General features: G+C 60.4%; 1 protein-coding gene across 1 annotated transcript in view; it reads left to right on the plus strand.

The window, feature by feature from the left end:
- Positions 1 to 230: 230 nt before the first annotated feature.
- POGLUT1 (protein O-glucosyltransferase 1) overlaps positions 231 to 26,500 on the plus strand; it is a gene marked incomplete at its 5' end in the record, with an annotated part of 62,658 nt that continues 36,388 nt past the window's right edge. The window contains 2 exons of the mRNA XM_075580596.1: positions 231 to 374; positions 17,299 to 17,434. Coding sequence (XP_075436711.1) covers positions 231 to 374; positions 17,299 to 17,434 — 280 coding nt within the window. The remainder of the gene's footprint in view (positions 375 to 17,298; positions 17,435 to 26,500) is intronic.

Below are 26,500 nucleotides of genomic sequence, written 5' to 3' on the forward strand. Positions count from 1 at the left end.
GACCCCCCAGCTCCCCCACCCGTGTGACCCCCCTGCTCCCCCACCCGTGTGACCCCCCTGCTCCCCCACCCGTGTGACCCCCCTGCCCCCCCCCTTTGTGACCCCGCTGCCCCCCCCTGTGTGACCCCGCTGCCCCCCCTGTGTGACCCCGCTGCCCCCTCTGTGACCCCGCTGCCCCCTGTGTGACCCCCGCTGCCCCCTGTGTGACCCCGCTGCCCTCTTGCCCGCAGGGTTCTGCAGCAGGACCTCGCCCCGTTCAGTTCTGGGATCTCTCGGGACCTTATGCAGAATGTGCTGGGTCGGAAGCTGGGGACCCATTACCAGGTCATCAACCACCGGCTGTACCGGGAGGAGGAGTGTATGTTCCCAGCAAGGTATGTGTGACTATATATATATATATATATATATATATATATATATATATACACTGTTATATGAGGAGGAGGAGTGTATGTTCCCAGCAAGGTATGTGTGACATATATATATATATATATATATACACTGTTATATGAGGAGGAGGAGTGTATGTTCCCAGCAAGGTATGTGTGACATATATATATATACTAGCTGAGAGACCCGGCGTTGCCCGGGATGTAATGTTCCCGTTCCTCTCTCTCCTCCCCCCTCTCTCTGTTTGTCCCCCATTCACATCAATCCAGTCCCCCCCCCTCCCTCCCTCCTTTACAGCTTCATGTAGCGTGTGTGCGTCAGTCACTGTGTGTTTGCTCGCGCGTCAGTGAGTCTGAGGCAGAAACACAAACACACACAGACTGACTGACGCACACACAGTCAGTGTGTGCCTCAGTCAGTGTGTGCGTGCGTCAGTCAGGCTTTGTGTGCGCGTCAGTCAGTGTGTGCGTGCGTGCGGCAGTCAGTGTGTGCGCGCGGGGCGTCAAAGGCAGGGGGGGCGTCAAAGGCAGGGGGGGGCGTCAAAGGGAGGGGGGGGGCGTCAAAGGGAGGGGGGGGGGGCGTCAAAGGGAGGGGGGGGCGTCAAAGGGAGGGGGGGGGCGTCAAAGGGAGGGGGGGGGGCGTCAAAGGGAGGGGGGGGGCGTCAAAGGGAGGGGGGGGCGTCAAAGGGAGGGGGGGGCGTCAAAGGGAGGGGGGGGGCGTCAAAGGGAGGGGGGGGGGGCGTCAAAGGGAGGGGGGGGCGTCAAAGGGAGGGGGGGGGCGTCAAAGGGAGGGGGGGGGGCGTCAAAGGGAGGGGGGGGGGCGTCAAAGGGAGGGGGGGGGGCGTCAAAGGGAGGGGGGGGCGTCAAAGGGAGGGGGGGGGTGTCAAAGGGAGGGGGGGGGCGTCAAAGGGAGGGGGGGGCGTCAAAGGGAGGGGGGGGGCGTCAAAGGGAGGGGGGGGGGCGTCAAAGGGAGGGGGGGGGCGTCAAAGGGAGGGGGGGGGCAGCAGTGGACAGGAGGGGGGGGGCAGTGGACAGGAGGGGGGGCAGTGGACAGGAGGGAGGGGGCAGTGGACAGGAGGGGGGGGGCAGTGGACAGGAGGGGGGGGGCAGTGGACAGGAGGGGGGGGTGCAGTGGACAGGAGGGGGGGGGGGCAGTGGACAGGAGGGGGGGGGGGCAGTGGACAGGAGGGGGGGGGGGCAGTGGACAGGAGGGGGGGGGGCAGTGGACAGGAGGGGGGGGCAGTGGACAGGAGGGGGGGGGGCAGTGGACAGGAGGGGGGGGGCAGTGGACAGGAGGGGGGGGGCAGTGGACAGGAGGGGGGGGGCAGTGGACAGGAGGGGGGGGGCAGTGGACAGGAGGGGGGGGGCAGTGGACAGGAGGGGGGGGGGGCAGTGGACAGGAGGGGGGGGGCAGTGGACAGGAGGGGGGGGCAGTGGACAGGAGGGGGGGGGCAGTGGACAGGAGGGGGGGGGCAGTGGACAGGAGGGGGGGGGCAGTGGACAGGAGGGGGGGGGCAGTGGACAGGAGGGGGGGGCAGTGGACAGGAGGGGGGGGCAGTGGACAGGAGGGGGGGCAGTGGACAGGAGGGGGGGCAGTGGACAGGAGGGGGGGCAGTGGACAGGAGGGAGGGGGCAGTGGACAGGAGGGGGGGGGGCAGTGGACAGGAGGGGGGGGCAGTGGACAGGAGGGGGGGCAGTGGACAGGAGGGGGGGCAGTGGACAGGGGGTGGGGGCAGTGGACAGGAGGGGGGGGGCAGTGGACAGGAGGGGGGGGCAGTGGACAGGAGGGGGGGGCAGTGGACAGTCACACACACACACACACACACACACACACACACACACACACACACACCTCAGTTGATGCGCCCTTTCTCAGTTCCGTTTGGCGCCGGAGGTGGGGAGCGACACCTACCTGTACTTCCGGGCGCCGCCACCGTCTGACTCGGCGCCGCGAGGGAGGAAGGGGGTCCGCCATCTTACGCGCCGCGTGGCAGCTGCGGGAAGCGAGGTGATTTGGAGCGGGGAGAGGTGATTTGGAGCGGGGAGAGGTGATTTGGAGCGGGGGGAGAGGTGATTTGGAGCGGGGAGAGGTGATTTGGAGCGGTGAGGGGGAGAGGTGATTTGGAGCGGTGAGGGGGGAGAGGTGATGCCGCTGGGGAGGGGGAAAGGTGATTTGGAGCGGGGAGGGGGAGAGGTGATGCCGCTGGGGAGGGGGAGAGGTGATGCCGCTGGGGAGGGGGAAGAGGTGATGCCGCTGGGGAGGGGGAAGAGGTGATGCCGCTGGGGAGGGGGAAGAGGTGATGCCGCTGGGGAGGGGGAAGAGGTGATGCCGCTGGGGAGGGGGAAGAGGTGATGCCGCTGGGGAGGGGGAAGAGGTGATGCCGCTGGGGAGGGGGAAGAGGTGATGCCGCTGGGGAGGGGGAAGAGGTGATGCCGCTGGGGAGGGGGAAGAGGTGATGCCGCTGGGGAGGGGGAAGAGGTGATGCCGCTGGGGAGGGGGAAGAGGTGATGCCGCTGGGGAGGGGGAAGAGGTGATGCCGCTGGGGAGGGGGAAAAGGTGATTTGGAGAGGTGTGTGTGTGTGTGTGTGTGTGTGTGTGTGTGTGTGTGTGTGTGTGTGTGTGTGTGTGTGTGTGTGTGTGTGTGTGTGTGTTTTATTTATTTTTTTGGACCTTTGGCCCGTCACTCCGCCTCAGGCCAATGAGAGGTGTGGGGGGCGGGCCAAGGGGGTGGTGTGAGTGTGTGAGGCCAATGAGAGGTGTGCGGGGGCGGGCGGGCCAAGGGACCAATGAGATTGCCGCTAGGGACACCGGACATCCAGCAGGCAGGCATGCATGCAGGCAGGCAGGCAAACATACAGTGCTTTCACTAATATAGTATAAGATATATATATATATACACTGTTATATGAGGAGGAGGAGTGTATGTTCCCAGCAAGGTATGTGTGACATATATATATATATATATATATATACACTGTTATATGAGGAGGAGTGTATGTTCCCAGCAAGGTGTGTGTGATAGATAGATAGATAGATAGATAGATAGATAGATAGATAGATAGAAAAAGAAAGTACACCCTCTTTGAATTCTATGGTTTTACATATCAGGAAATAATAACAATCATCTGTTCCTTAGCAGGTCTTAAAATTAGGTAAATACAACCTCAGATGAACAACAACACATGGACATATTACACAGTGTGTGTGTGTGTGTGTGTGTGTGTGTGTGTGTGTGTGTGTGTGTGTGTGTACACATGACATATTACACCGTGTCCTGATTTATTTAACAAAAATAAAGCCAAAATAGAGCAGCTATGTGTGAAAAACTAAGTACCCCCTTACTGCTTCCATAGGAATTAACATGCTAAGTAGCAGACGGGTGCTGCTAATCAAATGCCCTTGATTGATTAATTGATCATCAGCAAGTGTGAGCACCTCTATAAAAGCCGAAGCTTTAGCAGTTTGCTGGTCTGGAGCATTCAGGTGTTAACACAATGCCAAGGAGGAAAGACATCAGCAATGATCTTAGAGAAGCAATTGTTGCTGCCCATCAATCTGGGAAGGGTTATAAGGCCATTTCCAAACAATTTAAAGTCCATCATTCTACAGTGAGAAAGATTATTCAAAAGTCGAAAACATTCAAGACAGTTGCCAATCTTCCCAGGAGTGGACGTCCCAGCAAATTCACCCCAAGGTCAGACTGTGCAATGCTCAGAGAAATTGCAAAAAACCCAAGAGTTACATCTCAGACTCTACAGGCCTCAGTTAGCATGTTAAATGTTAACGTTCATGACAGTACAATTAGAAAAAGACTGAACAAGTATGGTTTGTTTGGAAGGGTTGCCAGGAGAAAGCCTCTTCTCTCTAAAAAGAACATGGCAGCACGGCTTAGGTTTGCAAAGTTGCATCTGAACAAACCACAAGACTTCTGGAACAATGTCCTTTGGACAGATGAGACCAAAGTGGAGATGTTTGGCCATAATGCACAGCGCCACGTTTGGCGAAAACCAAACACAGTATATAAGTACAAACACATCATACCTACTGTCAAGCACGGTGGTGGAGGGGTGATTATTTGGGCTTGTTTTGCAGCCACAGGACCTGGGAACCTTGCAGTCATTGAGTCGACCATGAACTCCTCTGTATACCAAAGTATTCTAGAGTCAAATGTGAGGCCATCTGTCCGACAGCTAAAACTTGGTCGAAATTGGGTCATGCAACAGGACAATGATCCCAAGCACACCAGCAAATCTACAACAGAATGGCTGAAAAAGAAAAGAATCAAGGTGTTGCAATGGTCCAGTCAAAGTCCAGACCTCAACCTGATTGAAATGCTGTGGCGGGACCTTAAGAGAGCTGTGCATAAACAAATGGCCACAAACCTCAATGAACTGAAGCAACGTTGTAAAGAAGAGTGGGCCAAAATCCCTCCACAACGATGTGAGAGACTGATAAAGTCATACAGAAAACGATTACTCCAAGTTATTGCTGCTAAAGGTGGTTCTACAAGCTATTGAATCATAAGTGTACTTAGTTTTTCACACGTAGCTTCTCCATTTTGGCTTTATTTTTGTTAAATAAATCATGACACGGTGTAATATGTCATGTGTACACACACACACACACACACACACCACACACCACACACACACGGTGTAATATGTCATGTGTATATATACATATATATACATACACTGTTATATGAGAAGGAGTAGTGTATGTTCCCAGCAAGGTGTGTGTGACTATATATACACTAAGGCTGCGGCCATGGTACCGCAGACCGTGCGCTGAGCGATCAGACTGCCTTAATGCAGGGATTGCGTCCGTGCGGCGGAAGCGGGCGCACGTTGCGCAAGAATTCAGGTGAAACTGATTTCTCGCCTGTACTTTGTACCATCCATTCTCCCCCGGATCCTGCCGCGCCTCCCAGTCCCTGCGTCCCAAGAGAAGCGTCCCCAGAACATGGCGTCCCCAATCCCTGCGTCCCAAGACAAGCGTCCCCAGAACATGGCGTCCCCAATCCCTGCGTCCCAAGACAAGCGTCCCCAGAACATGGCGTCCCCAGAACATGGCGTCCCCAGAACATGGCGTCCCCAGAACATGGCGTCCCAAGAGAAGCGTCCCCAGAACATGGCGTCCCCAGAACATGGCATCCCAAGAGAAGCGTCCCCAGAACATGGCGTCCCCAGAACATGGCGTCCCAAGAGAAGCGTCCCCACAACATGGCGTCCCCAGCTCCGGGCCTGGCAGTCGGGGTGGTGGCTGGTGATGTGCAGTATTGGGCTTGTGTCCCCAGCTCCGGGCCTTACAGTCGGGGTGCTGGTGGCTTGTGATGTGCAGTATTGGGCTTGTGTCCCCAGCTCCAGGCCTGACATTCGGGGCGCTGGTGGCTGGTGATGTGCAGTATTGGGCTTGTGTCCCCAGCTCCGGGCCTGACAGTCGGGGTGCTGGTGGCTGGTGATGTGCAGTATTGGGCTTGTGTCCCCAGCTCCGGGCCTGGCAGTCGGGGTGCTGGTGGCTGGTGATGTGCAGTATTGGGCTTGTGCCCCCAGCTCCGGGCCTGACAGTCGGGGTGCTGGTGGCTGGTGATGTGCAGTATTGGGCTTGTGCCCCCAGCTCCGGGCCTGACAGTCGGGGTGCTGGTGGCTGGTGATGTGCAGTATTGGGCTTGTGCCCCCAGCTCCGGGCCTGACAGTCGGGGTGCTGGTGGCTGGTGATGTGCAGTATTGGGCTTGTGCCCCCAGCTCCGGGCCTGGCAGTCGGGGTGCAGGTGGCTGGTGATGTGCAGTATTGGGCTTGTACCCCCAGCTCCGGGCCTGACAGTCGGGGTGCTGGTGGCTGGTGATGTGCAGTATTGGGCTTGTGCCCCCAGCTCCGGGCCTGACAGTCGGGGTGCTGGTAGCTGGTGATGTGCAGTATTGGGCTTGTGCCCCCAGCTCCGGGCCTGACAGTCGGGGTGCTGGTGGCTGGTGATGTGCAGTATTGGGCTTGTGCCCCCAGCTCCGGGCCTGACAGTCGGGGTGCTGGTGGCTGGTGATGTGCAGTATTGGGCTTGTGCCCCCAGCTCCGGGCCTGACAGTCGGGGTGCTGGTGGCTGGTGATGTGCAGTATTGGGCTTGTGTCCCCAGCTCCGGGCCTGACAGTCGGGGCGCTGGTGGCTGGTGATGTGCAGTATTGGGCTTGTGTCCCCAGCTCCAGGCCTGACAGTCGGGGCGCTGGTGGCTGGTGATGTGCAGTATTGGGCTTGTGCCCCCAGCTCCAGGCCTGGCAGTCGGGGTGCTGGTGGCTGGTGATGTGCAGTATTGGGCTTGTGCCCCCAGCTCCGGGCCTGACAGTCGGGGTGCTGTTGGCTGGTGATGTGCAGTATTGGGCTTGTGTCCCCAGCTCCAGGCCTGACAGTTGGGGTGCTGGTGGCTGGTGATGTGCAGTATTGGGCTTGTGCCCCCAGCTCCGGGCCTGACAGTCGGGGTGCTGGTGGCTGGTGATGTGCAGTATTGGGCTTGTACCCCCAGCTCCAGGCCTGACAGTCGGGGCGCTGGTGGCTGGTGATGTGCAGTATTGGGCTTGTGTCCCCAGCTCCAGGCCTGACAGTTGGGGTGCTGGTGGCTGGTGATGTGCAGTATTGGGCTTGTGTCCCCAGCTCCGGGCCTGGCAGTCGGGGTGCTGGTGGCTGGTGATGTGCAGTATTGGGCTTGTACCCCCAGCTCCGGGCCTGACAGTCGGGGTGCTGGTGGCTGGTGATGTGCAGTATTGGGCTTGTGTCCCCAGCTCCGGGCCTGACAGTCGGGGTGCTGGTGGCTGGTGATGTGCAGTATTGGGCTTGTGTCCCCAGCTCCGGGCCTGACAGTCGGGGTGCTGGTGGCTGGTGATGTGCAGGATTGGGCTTGTGTCCCCAGCTCCGGGCCTGGCAGTCGGGGTGCTGGTGGCTGGTGATGTGCAGTATTGGGCTTGTGTCCCCAGCTCCGGGCCTGACAGTCGGGGCGCTGGTGGCTGGTGATGTGCAGTATTGGGCTTGTGCCCCCAGCTCCGGGCCTGACAGTCGGGGTGCTGGTGGCTGGTGATGTGCAGTATTGGGCTTGTGTCCCCAGCTCCGGGCCTGACATTCGGGGCGCTGGTGGCTGGTGATGTGCAGTATTGGGCTTGTGTCCCCAGCTCCGGGCCTGACATTCGGGGCGCTGGTGGCTGATGATGTGCAGTATTGGGCTTGTGTCCCCAGCTCCGGGCCTGACAGTCGGGGTGCTGGTGGCTGGTGATGTGCAGTATTGGGCTTGTGTCCCCAGCTCCGGGCCTGGCAGTCGGGGCGCTGGTGGCTGGTGATGTGCAGTATTGGGCTTGTGTCCCCAGCTCCGGGCCTGGCAGTCGGGGTGCTGGTGGCTGGTGATGTGCAGTATTGGGCTTGTGTCCCCAGCTCCAGGCCTGGCAGTCGGGGTGCTGGTGGCTGGTGATGTGCAGTATTGGGCTTGTGTCCCCAGCTCCGGGCCTGACAGTCGGGGTGCTGGTGGCTGGTGATGTGCAGTATTGGGCTTGTGTCCCCAGCTCCAGGCCTGACAGTCGGGGCGCTGGTGGCTGGTGATGTGCAGTATTGGGCTTGTGCCCCCAGCTCCGGGCCTGACAGTCGGGGTGCTGGTGGCTGGTGATGTGCAGTATTGGGCTTGTGCCCCCAGATCCGGGCCTGAGAGTCGGGGCGCTGGTGGCTGGTGATGTGCAGTATTGGGCTTGTGCCCCCAGCTCCGGGCCTGGCAGTCGGGGCGCTGGTGGCTGGTGATGTGCAGTATTGGGCTTGTGCCCCCAGCTCCGGGCCTGACAGTCGGGGTGCTGGTGGCTGGTGATGTGCAGTATTGGGCTTGTGTCCCCAGCTCTGGGCCTGGCAGTCAGGGTGCTGGTGGCTGGTGATGTGCAGTATTGGGCTTGTACCCCCAGCTCCGGGCCTGACAGTCGGGGCGCTGGTGGCTGGTGATGTGCAGTATTGGGCTTGTACCCCCAGCTCCGGGCCTGACAGTCGGGGTGCTGGTGGCTGGTGATGTGCAGTATTGGGCTTGTGCCCCCAGCTCCAGGCCTGACAGTCGGGGTGCTGGTGGCTGGTGATGTGCAGTATTGGGCTTGTGCCCCCAGCTCCGGGCCTGACAGTCGGGGTGCTGGTGGCTGGTGATGTGCAGTATTGGGCTTGTACCCCCAGCTCCGGGCCTGAGAGTCGGGGTGCTGGTGGCTGGTGATGTGCAGTATTGGGCTTGTGTCCCCAGCTCCAGGCCTGACAGTCGGGGTGCTGGTGGCTGGTGATGTGCAGTATTGGGCTTGTGCCCCCAGCTCCGGGCCTGACAGTCGGGGTGCTGGTGGCTGGTGATGTGCAGTATTGGGCTTGTGTCCCCAGCTCCGGGCCTGACAGTCGGGGCGCTGGTGGCTGGTGATGTGCAGTATTGGGCTTGTGTCCCCAGCTCCGGGCCTGACAGTCGGGGTGCTGGTGGCTGGTGATGTGCAGTATTGGGCTTGTGCCCCCAGCTCCAGGCCTGACAGTCGGGGTGCTGGTGGCTGGTGATGTGCAGTATTGGGCTTGTGTCCCCAGCTCCGGGCCTGACAGTCGGGGTGCTGGTGGCTGGTGATGTGCAGTATTGGGCTTGTGTCCCCAGCTCCAGGCCTGACAGTCGGGGTGCTGGTGGCTGGTGATGTGCAGTATTGGGCTTGTGCCCCCAGCTCCGGGCCTGACAGTCGGGGTGCTGGTGGCTGGTGATGTGCAGTATTGGGCTTGTGTCCCCAGCTCCGGGCCTGACAGTCGGGGTGCTGGTGGCTGGTGATGTGCAGTATTGGGCTTGTGTCCCCAGCTCCAGGCCTGATAGTTGGGGTGCTGGTGGCTGGTGATGTGCAGTATTGGGCTTGTGCCCCCAGCTCCGGGCCTGACAGTCGGGGCGCTGGTGGCTGGTGATGTGCAGTATTGGGCTTGTGCCCCCAGCTCCGGGCCTGGCAGTCGGGGTGCTGGTAATGTGCAGTATTGGGCTTGTGCCCCCAGCTCCAGGCCTGACAGTCGGGGCGCTGGTGGCTGGTGATGTGCAGTATTGGGCTTGTGCCCCCAGCTCCGGGCCTGGCAGTCGGGGTGCTGGTAATGTGCAGTATTGGGCTTGTGCCCCCAGCTCCAGGCCTGACAGTCGGGGCGCTGGTGGCTGGTGATGTGCAGTATTGGGCTTGTGCCCCCAGCTCCGGGCCTGGCAGTCGGGGTGCAGGTGGCTGGTGATGTGCAGTATTGGGCTTGTGTCCCCAGCTCCGGGCCTGGCAGTCGGGGCGCTGGTGGCTGGTGATGTGCAGTATTGGGCTTGTGCCCCCAGCTCCGGGCCTGGCAGTCGGGGTGCTGGTGGCTGGTGATGTGCAGTATTGGGCTTGTGTCCCCAGCTCCAGGCCTGATAGTTGGGGTGCTGGTGGCTGGTGATGTGCAGTATTGGGCTTGTGCCCCCAGCTCCGGGCCTGACAGTCGGGTGCTGGTGGCTGGTGATGTGCAGTATTGGGCTTGTGCCCCCAGCTCCGGGCCTGACAGTCGGGTGCTGGTGGCTGGTGATGTGCAGTATTGGGCTTGTGCCCCCAGCTCCGGGCCTGACAGTCGGGGTGCTGGTGGCTGGTAATGTGCAGTATTGGGCTTGTGTCCCCAGCTCCAGGCTTGACAGTCGGGGCGCAGGTGGCTGGTGATGTGCAGTATTGGGCTTGTGCCCCCAGCTCCGGGCCTGACAGTCGGGGTGCTGGTGGCTGGTGATGTGCAGTATTGGGCTTGTGCCCCCAGCTCCGGGCCTGACAGTCGGGGTGCTGGTGGCTGGTGATGTGCAGTATTGGGCTTGTGTCCCCAGCTCCGGGCCTGACAGTCGGGGTGCTGGTGGCTGGTGATGTGCAGTATTGGGCTTGTGTCCCCAGCTCCAGGCCTGACAGTCGGGGCGCTGGTGGCTGGTGATGTGCAGTATTGGGCTTGTGCCCCCAGCTCCGGGCCTGACAGTCGGGGTGCAGGTGGCTGGTGATGTGCAGTATTGGGCTTGTGCCCCCAGCTCCGGGCCTGACAGTCGGGGTGCTGGTGGCTGGTGATGTGCAGTATTGGGCTTGTGCCCCCAGCTCCAGGCCTGACAGTCGGGGTGCTGGTGGCTGGTGATGTGCAGTATTGGGCTTGTGCCCCCAGCTCCGGGCCTGACAGTCGGGGTGCTGGTGGCTGGTGATGTGCAGTATTGGGCTTGTGTCCCCAGCTCCGGGCCTGACAGTCGGGGTGCTGGTGGCTGGTGATGTGCAGTATTGGGCTTGTGTCCCCAGCTCCAGGCCTGATAGTTGGGGTGCTGGTGGCTGGTGATGTGCAGTATTGGGCTTGTGCCCCCAGCTCCGGGCCTGACAGTCGGGGCGCTGGTGGCTGGTGATGTGCAGTATTGGGCTTGTGCCCCCAGCTCCGGGCCTGGCAGTCGGGGTGCTGGTAATGTGCAGTATTGGGCTTGTGCCCCCAGCTCCAGGCCTGACAGTCGGGGCGCTGGTGGCTGGTGATGTGCAGTATTGGGCTTGTGCCCCCAGCTCCGGGCCTGGCAGTCGGGGTGCTGGTAATGTGCAGTATTGGGCTTGTGCCCCCAGCTCCAGGCCTGACAGTCGGGGCGCTGGTGGCTGGTGATGTGCAGTATTGGGCTTGTGCCCCCAGCTCCGGGCCTGGCAGTCGGGGTGCAGGTGGCTGGTGATGTGCAGTATTGGGCTTGTGTCCCCAGCTCCGGGCCTGGCAGTCGGGGCGCTGGTGGCTGGTGATGTGCAGTATTGGGCTTGTGCCCCCAGCTCCGGGCCTGGCAGTCGGGGCGCTGGTGGCTGGTGATGTGCAGTATTGGGCTTGTGCCCCCAGCTCCGGGCCTGGCAGTCGGGGTGCTGGTGGCTGGTGATGTGCAGTATTGGGCTTGTGTCCCCAGCTCCAGGCCTGATAGTTGGGGTGCTGGTGGCTGGTGATGTGCAGTATTGGGCTTGTGCCCCCAGCTCCGGGCCTGACAGTCGGGTGCTGGTGGCTGGTGATGTGCAGTATTGGGCTTGTGCCCCCAGCTCCGGGCCTGACAGTCGGGTGCTGGTGGCTGGTGATGTGCAGTATTGGGCTTGTGCCCCCAGCTCCGGGCCTGACAGTCGGGGTGCTGGTGGCTGGTAATGTGCAGTATTGGGCTTGTGTCCCCAGCTCCAGGCTTGACAGTCGGGGCGCAGGTGGCTGGTGATGTGCAGTATTGGGCTTGTGCCCCCAGCTCCGGGCCTGACAGTCGGGGTGCTGGTGGCTGGTGATGTGCAGTATTGGGCTTGTGCCCCCAGCTCCGGGCCTGACAGTCGGGGTGCTGGTGGCTGGTGATGTGCAGTATTGGGCTTGTGTCCCCAGCTCCGGGCCTGACAGTCGGGGTGCTGGTGGCTGGTGATGTGCAGTATTGGGCTTGTGTCCCCAGCTCCAGGCCTGACAGTCGGGGCGCTGGTGGCTGGTGATGTGCAGTATTGGGCTTGTGCCCCCAGCTCCGGGCCTGACAGTCGGGGTGCAGGTGGCTGGTGATGTGCAGTATTGGGCTTGTGCCCCCAGCTCCGGGCCTGACAGTCGGGGTGCTGGTGGCTGGTGATGTGCAGTATTGGGCTTGTGCCCCCAGCTCCAGGCCTGACAGTCGGGGTGCTGGTGGCTGGTGATGTGCAGTATTGGGCTTGTGTCCCCAGCTCCGGGCCTGACAGTCGGGGTGCTGGTGGCTGGTGATGTGCAGTATTGGGCTTGTGTCCCCAGCTCCAGGCCTGATAGTTGGGGTGCTGGTGGCTGGTGATGTGCAGTATTGGGCTTGTGCCCCCAGCTCCGGGCCTGACAGTCGGGGTGCTGGTGGCTGGTGATGTGCAGTATTGGGCTTGTGTCCCCAGCTCCAGGCCTGACAGTCGGGGCGCTGGTGGCTGGTGATGTGCAGTATTGGGCTTGTGCCCCCAGCTCCGGGCCTGGCAGTCGGGGTGCTGGTGGCTGGTGATGTGCAGTATTGGGCTTGTGTCCCCAGCTCTGGGCCTGGCAGTCGGGGTGCTAGTGGCTGGTGATGTGCAGTATTGGGCTTGTGTCCCCAGCTCTGGGTCTGGCAGTCGGGGTGCTGGTGGCTGGTGATGTGCAGTATTGGGCTTGTGCCCCCAGCTCCGGGCCTGGCAGTCGGGGTGCTGGTGGCTGGTGATGTGCAGTATTGGGCTTGTGCCCCCAGCTCCAGGCCTGATAGTTGGGGTGCTGGTGGCTGGTGATGTGCAGTATTGGGCTTGTGCCCCCAGCTCCGGGCCTGGCAGTCGGGGTGCTGGTGGCTGGTGATGTGCAGTATTGGGCTTGTACCCCCAGCTCCGGGCCTGGCAGTCGGGGCGCTGGTGGCTGGTGATGTGCAGTATTGGGCTTGTGCCCCCAGCTCTGGGCCTGACAGTCGGGGTGCTGGTGATGTGCAGTATTGGGCTTGTGCCCCCAGCTCCGGGCCTGGCAGTCGGGGTGCTGGTGGCTGGTGATGTGCAGTATTGGGCTTGTACCCCCAGCTCCAGGCGTGACAGTCGGGGTGCTGGTGGCTGGTGATGTGCAGTATTGGGCTTGTGTCCCCAGCTCCGGGCCTGGCAGTCGGGGTGCTGGTGGCTGGTGATGTGCAGTATTGGGCTTGTACCCCCAGCTCCAGGCCTGACAGTCGGGGTGCAGGTGTCTGGTGATGTGCAGTATTGGGCTTGTACCCCCAGCTCCAGGCCTGACAGTCGGGGTGCTGGTGGCTGGTGATGTGCAGTATTGGGCTTGTGCCCCCAGCTCCGGGCCTGACAGTCGGGGTGCTGGTAGCTGGTGATGTGCAGTATTGGGCTTGTGTCCCCAGCTCCGGGCCTGACAGTCGGGGTGCTGGTAGCTGGTGATGTGCAGTATTGGGCTTGTGCCCCCAGCTCCGGGCCTGACAGTCGGGGTGCTGGTGGCTGGTAATGTGCAGTATTGGGCTTGTGCCCCCAGCTCCGGGCCTGACAGTCGGGGTGCTGGTAGCTGGTGATGTGCAGTATTGGGCTTGTGTCCCCAGCTCTGGGCCTGGCAGTCGGGGCGCTGGTGGCTGATGATGTGCAGTATTGGGCTTGTACCCCCAGCTCCAGGCCTGACAGTCGGGGTGCTGGTAGCTGGTGATGTGCAGTATTGGGCTTGTGCCCCCAGCTCCGGGCCTGACAGTCGGGGTGCAGGTGGCTGGTGATGTGCAGTATTGGGCTTGTGCCCCCAGCTCCGGGCCTGACAGTCGGGGTGCTGGTGGCTGGTGATGTGCAGTATTGGGCTTGTGCCCCCAGCTCCGGGCCTGACAGTCGGGGTGGTGGCTGGTGATGTGCAGTATTGGGCTTGTGTCCCCAGCTCCGGGCCTGGCAGTCGGGGTGCTGGTGGCTGGTGATGTGCAGTATTGGGCTTGTGTCCCCAGCTCCGGGCCTGACAGTCGGGGTGCTGGTGGCTGGTGATGTGCAGTATTGGGCTTGTGCCCCCAGCTCCGGGCCTGACAGTCGGGGTGCTGGTGGCTGGTGATGTGCAGTATTGGGCTTGTGTCCCCAGCTCCGGGCCTGACAGTCGGGGTGCTGGTGGCTGGTGATGTGCAGTATTGGGCTTGTGCCCCCAGCTCCGGGCCTGACAGTCGGGGTGCTGGTGGCTGGTGATGTGCAGTATTGGGCTTGTGCCCCCAGCTCCGGGCCTGACAGTCGGGGTGCTGGTAGCTGGTGATGTGCAGTATTGGGCTTGTGCCCCCAGCTCCGGGCCTGACAGTCGGGGTGCTGGTGGCTGGTGATGTGCAGTATTGGGCTTGTGCCCCCAGCTCCGGGCCTGACAGTCGGGGTGCTGGTGGCTGGTGATGTGCAGTATTGGGCTTGTGCCCCCAGCTCCGGGCCTGACAGTCGGGGTGCTGGTGGCTGGTGATGTGCAGTATTGGGCTTGTGCCCCCAGCTCCGGGCCTGACAGTCGGGGTGCTGGTGGCTGGTGATGTGCAGTATTGGGCTTGTGCCCCCAGCTCCGGGCCTGACAGTCGGGGTGCTGGTGGCTGGTGATGTGCAGTATTGGGCTTGTGCCCCCAGCTCCGGGCCTGACAGTCGGGGTGCTGGTGGCTGGTGATGTGCAGTATTGGGCTTGTGCCCCCAGCTCCGGGCCTGACAGTCGGGGTGCTGGTGGCTGGTGATGTGCAGTATTGGGCTTGTGCCCCCAGCTCCGGGCCTGACAGTCGGGGTGCTGGTGGCTGGTGATGTGCAGTATTGGGCTTGTGCCCCCAGCTCCGGGCCTGACAGTCGGGGCGCTGGTAGCTGGTGATGTGCAGTATTGGGCTTGTGCCAGACTTAACGCTTGGAATTTAGACCAAAACTTCCATTTTTGTGTCTGCCCACAAAACTGCACCTGTTAGGCTTACAAGAGGGCTGAGCCTCCGCACTTGGGGAGCCCGGGCTGGCTGGTGCAGCGCCTCCACCCGTGAGGATCCCTGCGTTGGCGGGATAGCCCCTCACGGGAACCGGTATGCCGATAGGGTATACCTCTAATTACCACAATCCAAACGGTGTATATGCAGCACCCGTTACTCCCATAGAGCTCCCAGCAATGCAATACACAGTAACAATACCCCCCACTAACTGGCCGTGCCCGGGGCTCCCGGCTCCCGATGTCCACAGAACAGACCCACCCAAATATGTGCGGGCCGCGCTACCCTCCCGTGGGCGCACGTGGTGGTACCTTCCTGGCTTACCCAGGTAACCAGGGGATTTGTGGACAGGCGGCAAACGTGGTCCCACGATGCGGGGCCTCCAACACAATCTCCTTGCGTCCCGGAACGCCGCCAGGCCGGGGGAATCCTCCGCGGCGTTTCCGTGGCTCACCCGCTGGATTGTCCACACTAATAGGACAAGTCCCTTACTATGGGCCGGCCCTATAATACATCCGCGGCAGGGGAAACTGGCTGGGGCCTACGGGGAACGGGTCTGGCCTAGTCCGAGGGGCGTGACTAGCTCCCGGGACACTCTCTCCCTTCGCCGGCCCAGGCAGGACTGCCACGCCATCTCCAGTCCGCGGAGGATATCCTGACCGGCAGGACTGTGCCGTACTAAGGGAGTATGGACTAGGACCCCACCCTGACACAGGGTGATAAGAGCGGTTACACGAAGAGAATGCGGAAGCGTCAGACAACGCAAAGGATGGTGGAGAGATGCATGCTGGGTATTACACCAAGAGACAGGAAAATAATACATGGGCTCGGAACCAAACAAACGTCTGTGACAACATCCCGAAGGGTGAAGAAATGACACCGGCGGCGGGCGGACAGATCCGTAACAGGAAGGGCCAGGGTTAGACAAAGCGGGAACTCGGTGTGTATATAACGTGCGTTACCGGGGGGATAAGATATGTGTATATAACGTGCGTTACAGGGGGGATAAGATATGTGTATATAACGTGCGTTACAGGGGGGATAAGATATGTGTATATAACGTGCGTTACAGGGGGGATAAGATATGTGTATATAACGTGCGTTACAGGGGGATAAGATATGTGTATATAACGTGCGTTACAGGGGGATAAGATATGTGTATATAACGTGCGTTACAGGGGGGATAAGATATGTGTATATAACGTGCGTTACAGGGGGGATAAGATATGTGTATATAACGTGCGTTACAGGGGGATAAGATATGTGTATATAACGTGCGTTACAGGGGGGATAAGATATGTGTATATAACGTGCGTTACAGGGGGATAAGATATGTGTATATAACGTGCGTTACAGGGGGGATAAGGTATGTGTATATAACGTGCGTTACAGGGGGGATAAGATATGTGTATATAACGTGCGTTACAGGGGGGATAAGATATGTGTATATAACGTGCGTTACAGGGGGGATAAGATATGTGTATATAACGTGCGTTACAGGGGGGATAAGATATGTGTATATAACGTGCGTTACAGGGGGGATAAGATATGTGTATATAACGTGCGTTACAGGGGGATAAGATATGTGTATATAACGTGCGTTACAGGGGGGATAAGATATGTGTATATAACGTGCGTTACAGGGGGGATAAGATATGTGTATATAACGTGCGTTACAGGGGGGATAAGATATGTGTATATAACGTGCGTTACCGGGGGGATAAGATATGTGTATATAACGTGCGTTACAGGGGGATAAGATATGTGTATATAACGTGCGTTACAGGGGGGATAAGATATGTGTATATAACGTGCGTTACCGGGGGGAGAAGATATGGAGAAGATATGCTGGATTCCAAGGGAAATTTAAAGACCAAGACGATGACCAAAAGTAAGATGGAAGGATGAGGTCAGAGAAGGAAGAGACTGAAGCCGCGGGACCTGGGAGGTCTTCATCCAGCTGTGGGATCGACAAGGGGCGATAAGGATAAATAATACCTATTACTTACCCTACAGCCGCTGGAACGTCCATCATGGCACAATAAACATTTTTCTTTCACTTATCCCGAGTGTGCTGGGTCTTAAATACCTATTGTATACCTGTCCGCTGGCCTCTCCCTGTGTCACTGACCACTGGCCTCTCCCTGTGTCACTGACCACTGGCCTCTCCCTGTGTCACTGTCCCCTGACCGCTGGCCTCTCCCTGTGTCACTGTCTGCTGGCCTCTCCCTGTGTCCCTGTCCTCTCCCTGTGTCACTGTCCCCTGACCGCTGGCCTCTCCCTGTGTCACTGTCCGCTGGCCTCTCCCTGTGTCACTGCGCTGGCCTCTCCATGTGTCACTGTCCCCTGTCCGCTGGCCTCTCCCTGTGTCACTGTCCCCTGACCGTTGGCCTCTCCCTGTGACACTGACCGCTGGCCTTTCCCTGTGTCACCTGTCCGTGTGCAGCGTGTCTCTGTGTCACTGTCCTCTGCAGGTGTGACCCGGTTACATACTCTGTGTTGTTGTCCGTGTGCTGCGTGTCTCTCTGTCATTGTGTCACTGTGTCACCTGCAGGTGCAGCGGCGTTGAACACTTCCTCCTGCAGCTCGTCCCTCTTCTCCCAGACATGGAGCTGGTGATCAATGTGAGAGATTATCCACAGGTGCCTCGCTGGATGACACCGGTCATACCCGTCTTCTCCTTCAGTAAGGTGAGGGGACACCGGTCATACCCGTCTTCTCCTTCAGTAAGGTGAGGGGACACCGGTCATACCCGTCTTCTCCTTCAGTAAGGTGAGGGGACACCGGTCATACCCGTCTTCTCCTTCAGTAAGGTGAGGGGACAGGAGAGAGGGGACACCGGTCATACCCGTCTTCTCCTTCAGTAAGGTGAGGGGACAGGAGAGAGGGGACACCGGTCATAACCGTCTTCTCCTTCAGTAAGGTGAGGGGACACCGGTCATACCTGTCTTCTCCTTCCGTAAGGTGAGGGGACAGGAGGGGACACCGGTCATACCCGTCTTCTCCTTCAGTAAGGTGAGGGGACAGGAGAGAGGGGACACTGGTCATACCCGTCTTCTTCAGTAAGGTGAGGGGACAGGAGAGAGAGGACACCGGTCATACGTGTCTTCTCCTTCAGTAAGGTGAGGGGACAGGAGGGGACACCGGTCATAACCGTCTTCTCCTTCAGTAAGGTGAGGGGACAGGAGAGAGGGGACACCGGTCATACCCATCTTCTCCTTCAGTAAGGTGAGGGGACAGGAGAGAGAGGACACCGGTCATAACCGTCTTCTCCTTCAGTAAGGTGAAGGGACAGGAGAGAGAGGACACCGGTCATACCTGTCTTCTCATTCAGTAAGGTGAGGGGACAGGAGAGAGGGGACACCGGTCATACCCGTCTTCTCCTTCAGTAAGGTGAGGGGACAGGAGAGAGAGGACACCGGTCATACCCGTCTTCTCCTTCAGTAAGGTGAAGGGACAGGAGAGAGGACACCGGTCATACCCGTCTTCTCATTCAGTAAGGTGAGGGGACAGGAGAGAGGGGACACAGGTCATACCCGTCTTCTCATTCAGTAAGGTGAGGGGACAGGAGAGAGAGGACACCGGTCATACGTGTCTTCTCCTTCAGTAAGGTGAGGGGACACCGGTCATACCCGTCTTCTCATTCAGTAAGGTGAGGGGACAGGAGAGAGGGGACACCGGTCATACCCGTCTTCTCATTCAGTAAGGTGAGGGGACAGGAGAGAGAGGACACCGGTCATACCCGTCTTCTCCTTCAGTAAGGTGAAGGGACAGGAGAGAGAGGACACCGGTCATACGTGTCTTCTCCTTCAGTAAGGTGAGGGGACAGGAGGGGACACCGGTCATACCCGTCTTCTCATTCAGTAAGGTGAGGGGACAGGAGAGAGGGGACACCGGTCATACCCGTCTTCTCATTCAGTAAGGTGAGGGGACAGGAGAGAGGGGACACAGGTCATACCCGTCTTCTCCTTCAGTAAGATGAGGGGACAGGAGGGGACACCGGTCATACCCGTCTTCTCCTTCAGTAAGGTGAGGGGACAGGAGAGAGGACACCGGTCATACCCGTCTTCTCCTTCAGTAAGGTGAGGGGACAGGAGGGGACACCGGTCATACCCGTCTTCTCCTTCAGTAAGGTGAGGGGACAGGAGAGAGGACACCGGTCATACCCGTCTTCTCCTTCAGTAAGGTGAGGGGACAGGAGAGAGGACACCGGTCATACCCGTCTTCTCCTTCAGTAAGGTGAGGGGACAGGAGAGAGGACACCGGTCATACCCGTCTTCTCCTTCAGTAAGGTGAGGGGACAGGAGAGAGGACACCGGTCATACCCGTCTTCTCCTTTTACACAGCGCCTGACTGTACCTGGCGCGGGAGCGGGGAAGGATATTACACACCGCCTGACTGTACCTGGCGGGGGAGCGGGGAAGGATATTACACACCGCCTGACTGTACCTGGCGCGGGAGCGGGGAAGGATATTACACAGCGCCTGACTGTACCTGGCGCGGGAGCGGGGAAGGATATTACACAGCGCCTGACTGTACCTGGCGCGGGAGCGGGGAAGGATATTACACAGCGCCTGACTGTACCTGGCGCGGGAGCGGGGAAGGATATTACACACCGCCTGACTGTACCTGGCGCGGGAGCGGGGAAGGATATTACACAGCGCCTGACTGTACCTGGCGCGGGAGCGGGGAAGGATATTACACACCGCCTGACTGTACCTGGCGCGGGAGCGGGGAAGGATATTACACACCGCCTGACTGTACCTGCGCGGGAGCGGGGAAGGATATTACACAGCGCCTGACTGTACCTGCGCGGGAGCGGGGAAGGATATTACACAGCGCCTGACTGTACCTGCGCGGGAGCGGGGAAGGATATTACACAGCGCCTGACTGTACCTGCACGGGAGCGGGGAAGGATATTACACAGCGCCTGACTGTACCTGGCGCGGGAGCGGGGAAGGATATTACACACCGCCTGACTGTACCTGCGCGGGAGCGGGGAAGGATATTACACACCGCCTGACTGTACCTGCACGGGAGCGGGGAAGGATATTACACAGCGCCTGACTGTACCTGCGCGGGAGCGGGGAAGGATATTACACACCGCCTGACTGTACCTGCGCGGGAGCGGGGAAGGATATTACACACCGCCTGACTGTACCTGGCGGGGGAGCGGGGAAGGATATTACACACAGCGCCTGACTGTACCTGGCGCGGGAGCGGGGAAGGATATTACACACCGCCTGACTGTACCTGCGCGGGAGCGGGGAAGGATATTACACACCGCCTGACTGTACCTGGCGCGGGAGCGGGGAAGGATATTACACACCGCCTGACTGTACCTGGCGGGGGAGCGGGGAAGGATATTACACACAGCGCCTGACTGTACCTGCGCGGGAGCGGGGAAGGATATTACACAGCGCCTGACTGTACCTGGCGCGGGAGCGGGGAAGGATATTACACACCGCCTGACTGTACCTGGCGGGGGAGCGGGGAAGGATATTACACACAGCGCCTGACTGTACCTGGCGCGGGAGCGGGGAAGGATATTACACAGCGCCTGACTGTACCTGGCGCGGGAGCGGGGAAGGATATTACACACCGCCTGACTGTACCTGCGCGGGAGCGGGGAAGGATATTACACACCGCCTGACTGTACCTGCGCGGGAGCGGGGAAGGATATTACACAGCGCCTGACTGTACCTGGCGCGGGAGCGGGGAAGGATATTACACACCGCCTGACTGTACCTGGCGCGGGAGCGGGGAAGGATATTACACACCGCCTGACTGTACCTGCGCGGGAGCGGGGAAGGATATTACACACCGCCTGACTGTACCTGCGCGGGAGCGGTGAAGGATATTACACAGCGCCTGACTGTACCTGGCGCGGGAGCGGGGAAGGATATTACACACCGCCTGACTGTACCTGGCGCGGGAGCGGGGAAGGATATTACACACCGCCTGACTGTACCTGGCGGGGGAGCGGGGAAGGATATTACACACAGCGCCTGACTGTACCTGCGCGGGAGCGGGGAAGGATATTACACAGCGCCTGACTGTACCTGGCGCGGGAGCGGGGAAGGATATTACACACCGCCTGACTGTACCTGGCGGGGGAGCGGGGAAGGATATTACACACAGCGCCTGACTGTACCTGGCGCGGGAGCGGGGAAGGATATTACACAGCGCCTGACTGTACCTGGCGCGGGAGCGGGGAAGGATATTACACACCGCCTGACTGTACCTGCGCGGGAGCAGGGAAGGATATTACACACCGCCTGACTGTACCTGGCGCGGGAGCGGGGAAGGATATTACACACCGCCTGACTGTACCTGCGCGGGAGCGGGGAAGGATATTACACACCGCCTGACTGTACCTGCGCGGGAGCGGTGAAGGATATTACACAGCGCCTGACTGTACCTGGCGCGGGAGCGGGGAAGGATATTACACACCGCCTGACTGTACCTGGCGCGGGAGCGGGGAAGGATATTACACACCGCCTGACTGTACCTGGCGCGGGAGCGGGGAAGGATATTACACACCGCCTGACTGTACCTGGCGGGGGAGCGGGGAAGGATATTACACAGCGCCTGACTGTACCTGGCGCGGGAGCGGGGAAGGATATTACACACCGCCTGACTGTACCTGGCGCGGGAGCGGGGAAGGATATTACACACCGCCTGACTGTACCTGGCGCGGGAGCGGGGAAGGATATTACACACCGCCTGACTGTACCTGGCGCGGGAGCGGGGAAGGATATTACACAGCGCCTGACTGTACCTGCGCGGGAGCGGGGAAGGATATTACACAGCGCCTGACTGTACCTGCGCGGGAGCGGGGAAGGATATTACACAGCGCCTGACTGTACCTGCGCGGGAGCGGGGAAGGATATTACACACCGCCTGACTGTACCTGGCGCGGGAGCGGAGAAGGATATTACACACCGCCTGACTGTACCTGCGCGGGAGCGGGGAAGGATATTACACACCGCCTGACTGTACCTGGCGCGGGAGCGGGAAGGATATTACACAGCGCCTGACTGTACCTGCGCGGGAGCGGGGAAGGATATTACACAGCGCCTGACTGTACCTGGCGCGGGAGCGGGGAAGGATATTACACACCGCCTGACTGTACCTGCGCGGGAGCGGGGAAGGATATTACACACCGCCTGACTGTACCTGCGCGGGAGCGGGGAAGGATTTTACACAGCGCCTGACTGTACCTGGCGCGGGAGCGGGGAAGGATATTACACAGCGCCTGACTGTACCTGGCGCGGGAGCGGGGAAGGATATTACACACCGCCTGACTGTACCTGCGCGGGAGCGGGGAAGGATATTACACACCGCCTGACTGTACCTGCGCGGGAGCTGGGAAGGATTTTACACAGCGCCTGACTGTACCTGGCGCGGGAGCGGGGAAGGATATTACACAGCGCCTGACTGTACCTGGCGCGGGAGCGGGGAAGGATATTACACAGCGCCTGACTGTACCTGGCGGGGGAGCGGGGAAGGATATTACACACCGCCTGACTGTACCTGGCGCGGGGAGCGGGGAAGGATATTACACAGCGCCTGACTGTACCTGGCGCGGGAGCGGGGAAGGATATTACACACCGCCTGACTGTACCTGCGCGGGAGCGGGGAAGGATATTACACAGCGCCTGACTGTACCTGCGCGGGAGCGGGGAAGGATATTACACACCGCCTGACTGTACCTGGCGCGGGAGCGGGGAAGGATATTACACACCGCCTGACTGTACCTGGCGCGGGAGCGGGGAAGGATATTACACACCGCCTGACTGTACCTGCGCGGGAGCGGGGAAGGATATTACACAGCGCCTGACTGTACCTGGCGCGGGAGCGGGGAAGGATATTACACAGCGCCTGACTGTACCTGGCGCGGGAGCGGGGAAGGATATTACACAGCGCCTGACTGTACCTGGCGCGGGAGCGGGGAAGGATATTACACACCGCCTGACTGTACCTGGCGCGGGAGCGGGGAAGGATATTACACACCGCCTGACTGTACCTGGCGCGGGAGCGGGGAAGGATATTACACACCGCCTGACTGTACCTGGCGCGGGAGCGGGGAAGGATATTACACAGCGCCTGACTGTACCTGCGCGGGAGCGGGGAAGGATATTACACAGCGCCTGACTGTACCTGGCGCGGGAGCGGGGAAGGATATTACACAGCGCCTGACTGTACCTGGCGGGGGAGCAGGGAAGGATATTACACAGCGCCTGACTGTACCTGGCGCGGGAGCGGGGAAGGATATTACACAGCGCCTGACTGTACCTGGCGCGGGAGCGGGGAAGGATATTACACAGCGCCTGACTGTACCTGGCGCGGGAGCGGGGAAGGATATTACACAGCGCCTGACTGTACCTGGCGGGGGAGCGGGGAAGGATATTACACACCGCCTGACTGTACCTGGCGGGGGAGCGGGGAAGGATATTACACAGCGCCTGACTGTACCTGCGCGGGAGCGGGGAAGGATATTACACACCGCCTGACTGTACCTGCGCGGGAGCGGGGAAGGATATTACACACCGCCTGACTGTACCTGGCGCGGGAGCGGGGAAGGATATTACACACTGCCTGACTGTACCTGCGCGGGAGCGGGGAAGGATATTACACAGCGCCTGACTGTACCTGGCGCGGGAGCGGGGAAGGATATTACACACCGCCTGACTGTACCTGGCGGGGGAGCGGGGAAGGATATTACACACCGCCTGACTGTACCTGCGCGGGGAGCGGGGAAGGATATTACACACCGCCTGACTGTACCTGGCGCGGGAGCGGGGAAGGATATTACACACAGCGCCTGACTGTACCTGCGCGGGAGCGGGGAAGGATATTACACACCGCCTGACTGTACCTGCGCGGGAGCGGGGAAGGATATTACACACCGCCTGACTGTACCTGCGCGGGAGCGGGGAAGGATATTACACACCGCCTGACTGTACCTGCGCGGGGAGCGGGGAAGGATATTACACACAGCGCCTGACTGTACCTGCGCGGGAGCGGGGAAGGATATTACACACCGCCTGACTGTACCTGCGCGGGAGCGGGGAAGGATATTACACACCGCCTGACTGTACCTGGCGCGGGAGCGGGGAAGGATATTACACACCGCCTGACTGTACCTGCGCGGGGAGCGGGGAAGGATATTACACACCGCCTGACTGTACCTGCGCGGGAGCGGGGAAGGATATTACACACAGCGCCTGACTGTACCTGCGCGGGAGCGGGGAAGGATATTACACACCGCCTGACTGTGCCTGCGCGGGAGCGGGGAAGGATATTACACACCGCCTGACTGTACCTGCGCGGGAGCGGGGAAGGATATTACACACCGCCTGACTGTACCTGGCACGGGAGCGGGGAAGGATATTACACAGCGCCTGACTGTACCTGGCGCGGGAGCGGGGAAGGATATTACACAGCGCCTGACTGTACCTGGCGCGGGAGCGGGGAAGGATATTACACAGCGCCTGACTGTACCTGCGCGGGAGCGGTGAAGGATATTACACAGCGCCTGACTGTACCTGCGCGGGAGCGGGGAAGGATATTACACAGCGCCTGACTGTACCTGGCGCGGGAGCGGGGAAGGATATTACACACCGCCTGACTGTACCTGGCGCGGGAGCGGGGAAGGATATTACACAGCGCCTGACTGTACCTGGCGCGGGAGCGGGGAAGGATATTACACACCGCCTGACTGTACCTGGCGCGGGAGCGGGGAAGGATATTACACACCGCCTGACTGTACCTGCGCGGGAGCGGTGAAGGATATTACACACCGCCTGACTGTACCTGCGCGGGAGCGGGGAAGGATATTACACACAGCGCCTGACTGTACCTGGCGCGGGAGCGGGGAAGGATATTACACAGCGCCTGACTGTACCTGCGCGGGAGCGGGGAAGGATATTACACACCGCCTGACTGTACCTGGCGCGGGAGCGGGGAAGGATATTACACTGCGCCTGACTGTACCTGCGCGGGAGCGGGGAAGGATATTACACACCGCCTGACTGTACCTGCGCGGGAGCGGGGAAGGATATTACACACCGCCTGACTGTACCTGCGCGGGAGCGGGGAAGGATATTACACACCGCCTGACTGTACCTGGCGCGGGAGCGGGGAAGGATATTACACAGCGCCTGACTGTACCTGCGCGGGAGCGGGGAAGGATATTACACACCGCCTGACTGTACCTGGCGCGGGGAAGGATATTACACACCGCGTGACTGTACCTGGCGCGGGAGCGGGGAAGGATATTACACAGCGCCTGACTGTACCTGCACGGGAGCGGGGAAGGATATTACACAGCGCCTGACTGTACCTGCGCGGGAGCGGGGAAGGATATTACACACCGCCTGACTGTACCTGCGCGGGAGCGGGGAAGGATATTACACAGCGCCTGACTGTTCCTGGCGCGGGAGCGGGGAAGGATATTACACACCGCCTGACTGTACCTGGCGCGGGAGCGGGGAAGGATATTACACACCGCCTGACTGTACCTGGCGCGGGAGCGGGGAAGGATATTACACAGCGCCTGACTGTACCTGGCGCGGGAGCGGGGAAGGATATTACACAGCGCCTGACTGTACCTGCGCGGGAGCGGGGAAGGATATTACACACAGCGCCTGACTGTACCTGGCGCGGGAGCGGGGAAGGATATTACACACCGCCTGACTGTACCTGGCGCGGGAGCGGGGAAGGATATTACACACCGCCTGACTGTACCTGCGCGGGAGCGGGGAAGGATATTACACACCGCCTGACTGTACCTGGCGCGGGAGCGGGGAAGGATATTACACAGCGCCTGACTGTACCTGGCGCGGGAGCGGGGAAGGATATTACACACCGCCTGACTGTACCTGGCGCGGGAGCGGGGAAGGATATTACACACCGCCTGACTGTACCTGCGCGGGAGCGGGGAAGGATATTACACAGCGCCTGACTGTACCTGCGCGGGAGCGGGGAAGGATATTACACACCGCCTGACTGTACCTGGCGCGGGAGCGGGGAAGGATATTACACACCGCCTGACTGTACCTGGCGCGGGAGCGGGGAAGGATATTACACAGCGCCTGACTGTACCTGGCGGGGGAGCGGGGAAGGATATTACACACCGCCTGACTGTACCTGGCGCGGGAGCGGGGAAGGATATTACACACCGCCTGACTGTACCTGGCGCGGGAGCGGGGAAGGATATTACACACCGCCTGACTGTACCTGGCGCGGGAGCGGGGAAGGATATTACACAGCGCCTGACTGTACCTGGCGGGGGAGCGGGGAAGGATATTACACACCGCCTGACTGTACCTGGCGCGGGAGCGGGGAAGGATATTACACACCGCCTGACTGTACCTGCGCGGGAGCGGGGAAGGATATTACACAGCGCCTGACTGTACCTGGCGCGGGAGCGGGGAAGGATATTACACAGCGCCTGACTGTACCTGCGCGGGAGCGGGGAAGGATATTACACACCGCCTGACTGTACCTGGCGCGGGAGCGGGGAAGGATATTACACACCGCCTGACTGTACCTGCGCGGGAGCGGGGAAGGATATTACACAGCGCCTGACTGTACCTGCGCGGGAGCGGGGAAGGATATTACACACCGCCTGACTGTACCTGCGCGGGAGCGGGGAAGGATATTACACAGCGCCTGACTGTACCTGGCGCGGGAGCGGGGAAGGATATTACACAGCGCCTGACTGTACCTGCGTGGGAGCGGGGAAGGAT

This window comes from Ascaphus truei (assembly GCF_040206685.1).
Source record: "Ascaphus truei isolate aAscTru1 chromosome 3 unlocalized genomic scaffold, aAscTru1.hap1 SUPER_3_unloc_9, whole genome shotgun sequence".
Lineage (NCBI taxonomy): Eukaryota > Metazoa > Chordata > Amphibia > Anura > Ascaphidae > Ascaphus > Ascaphus truei.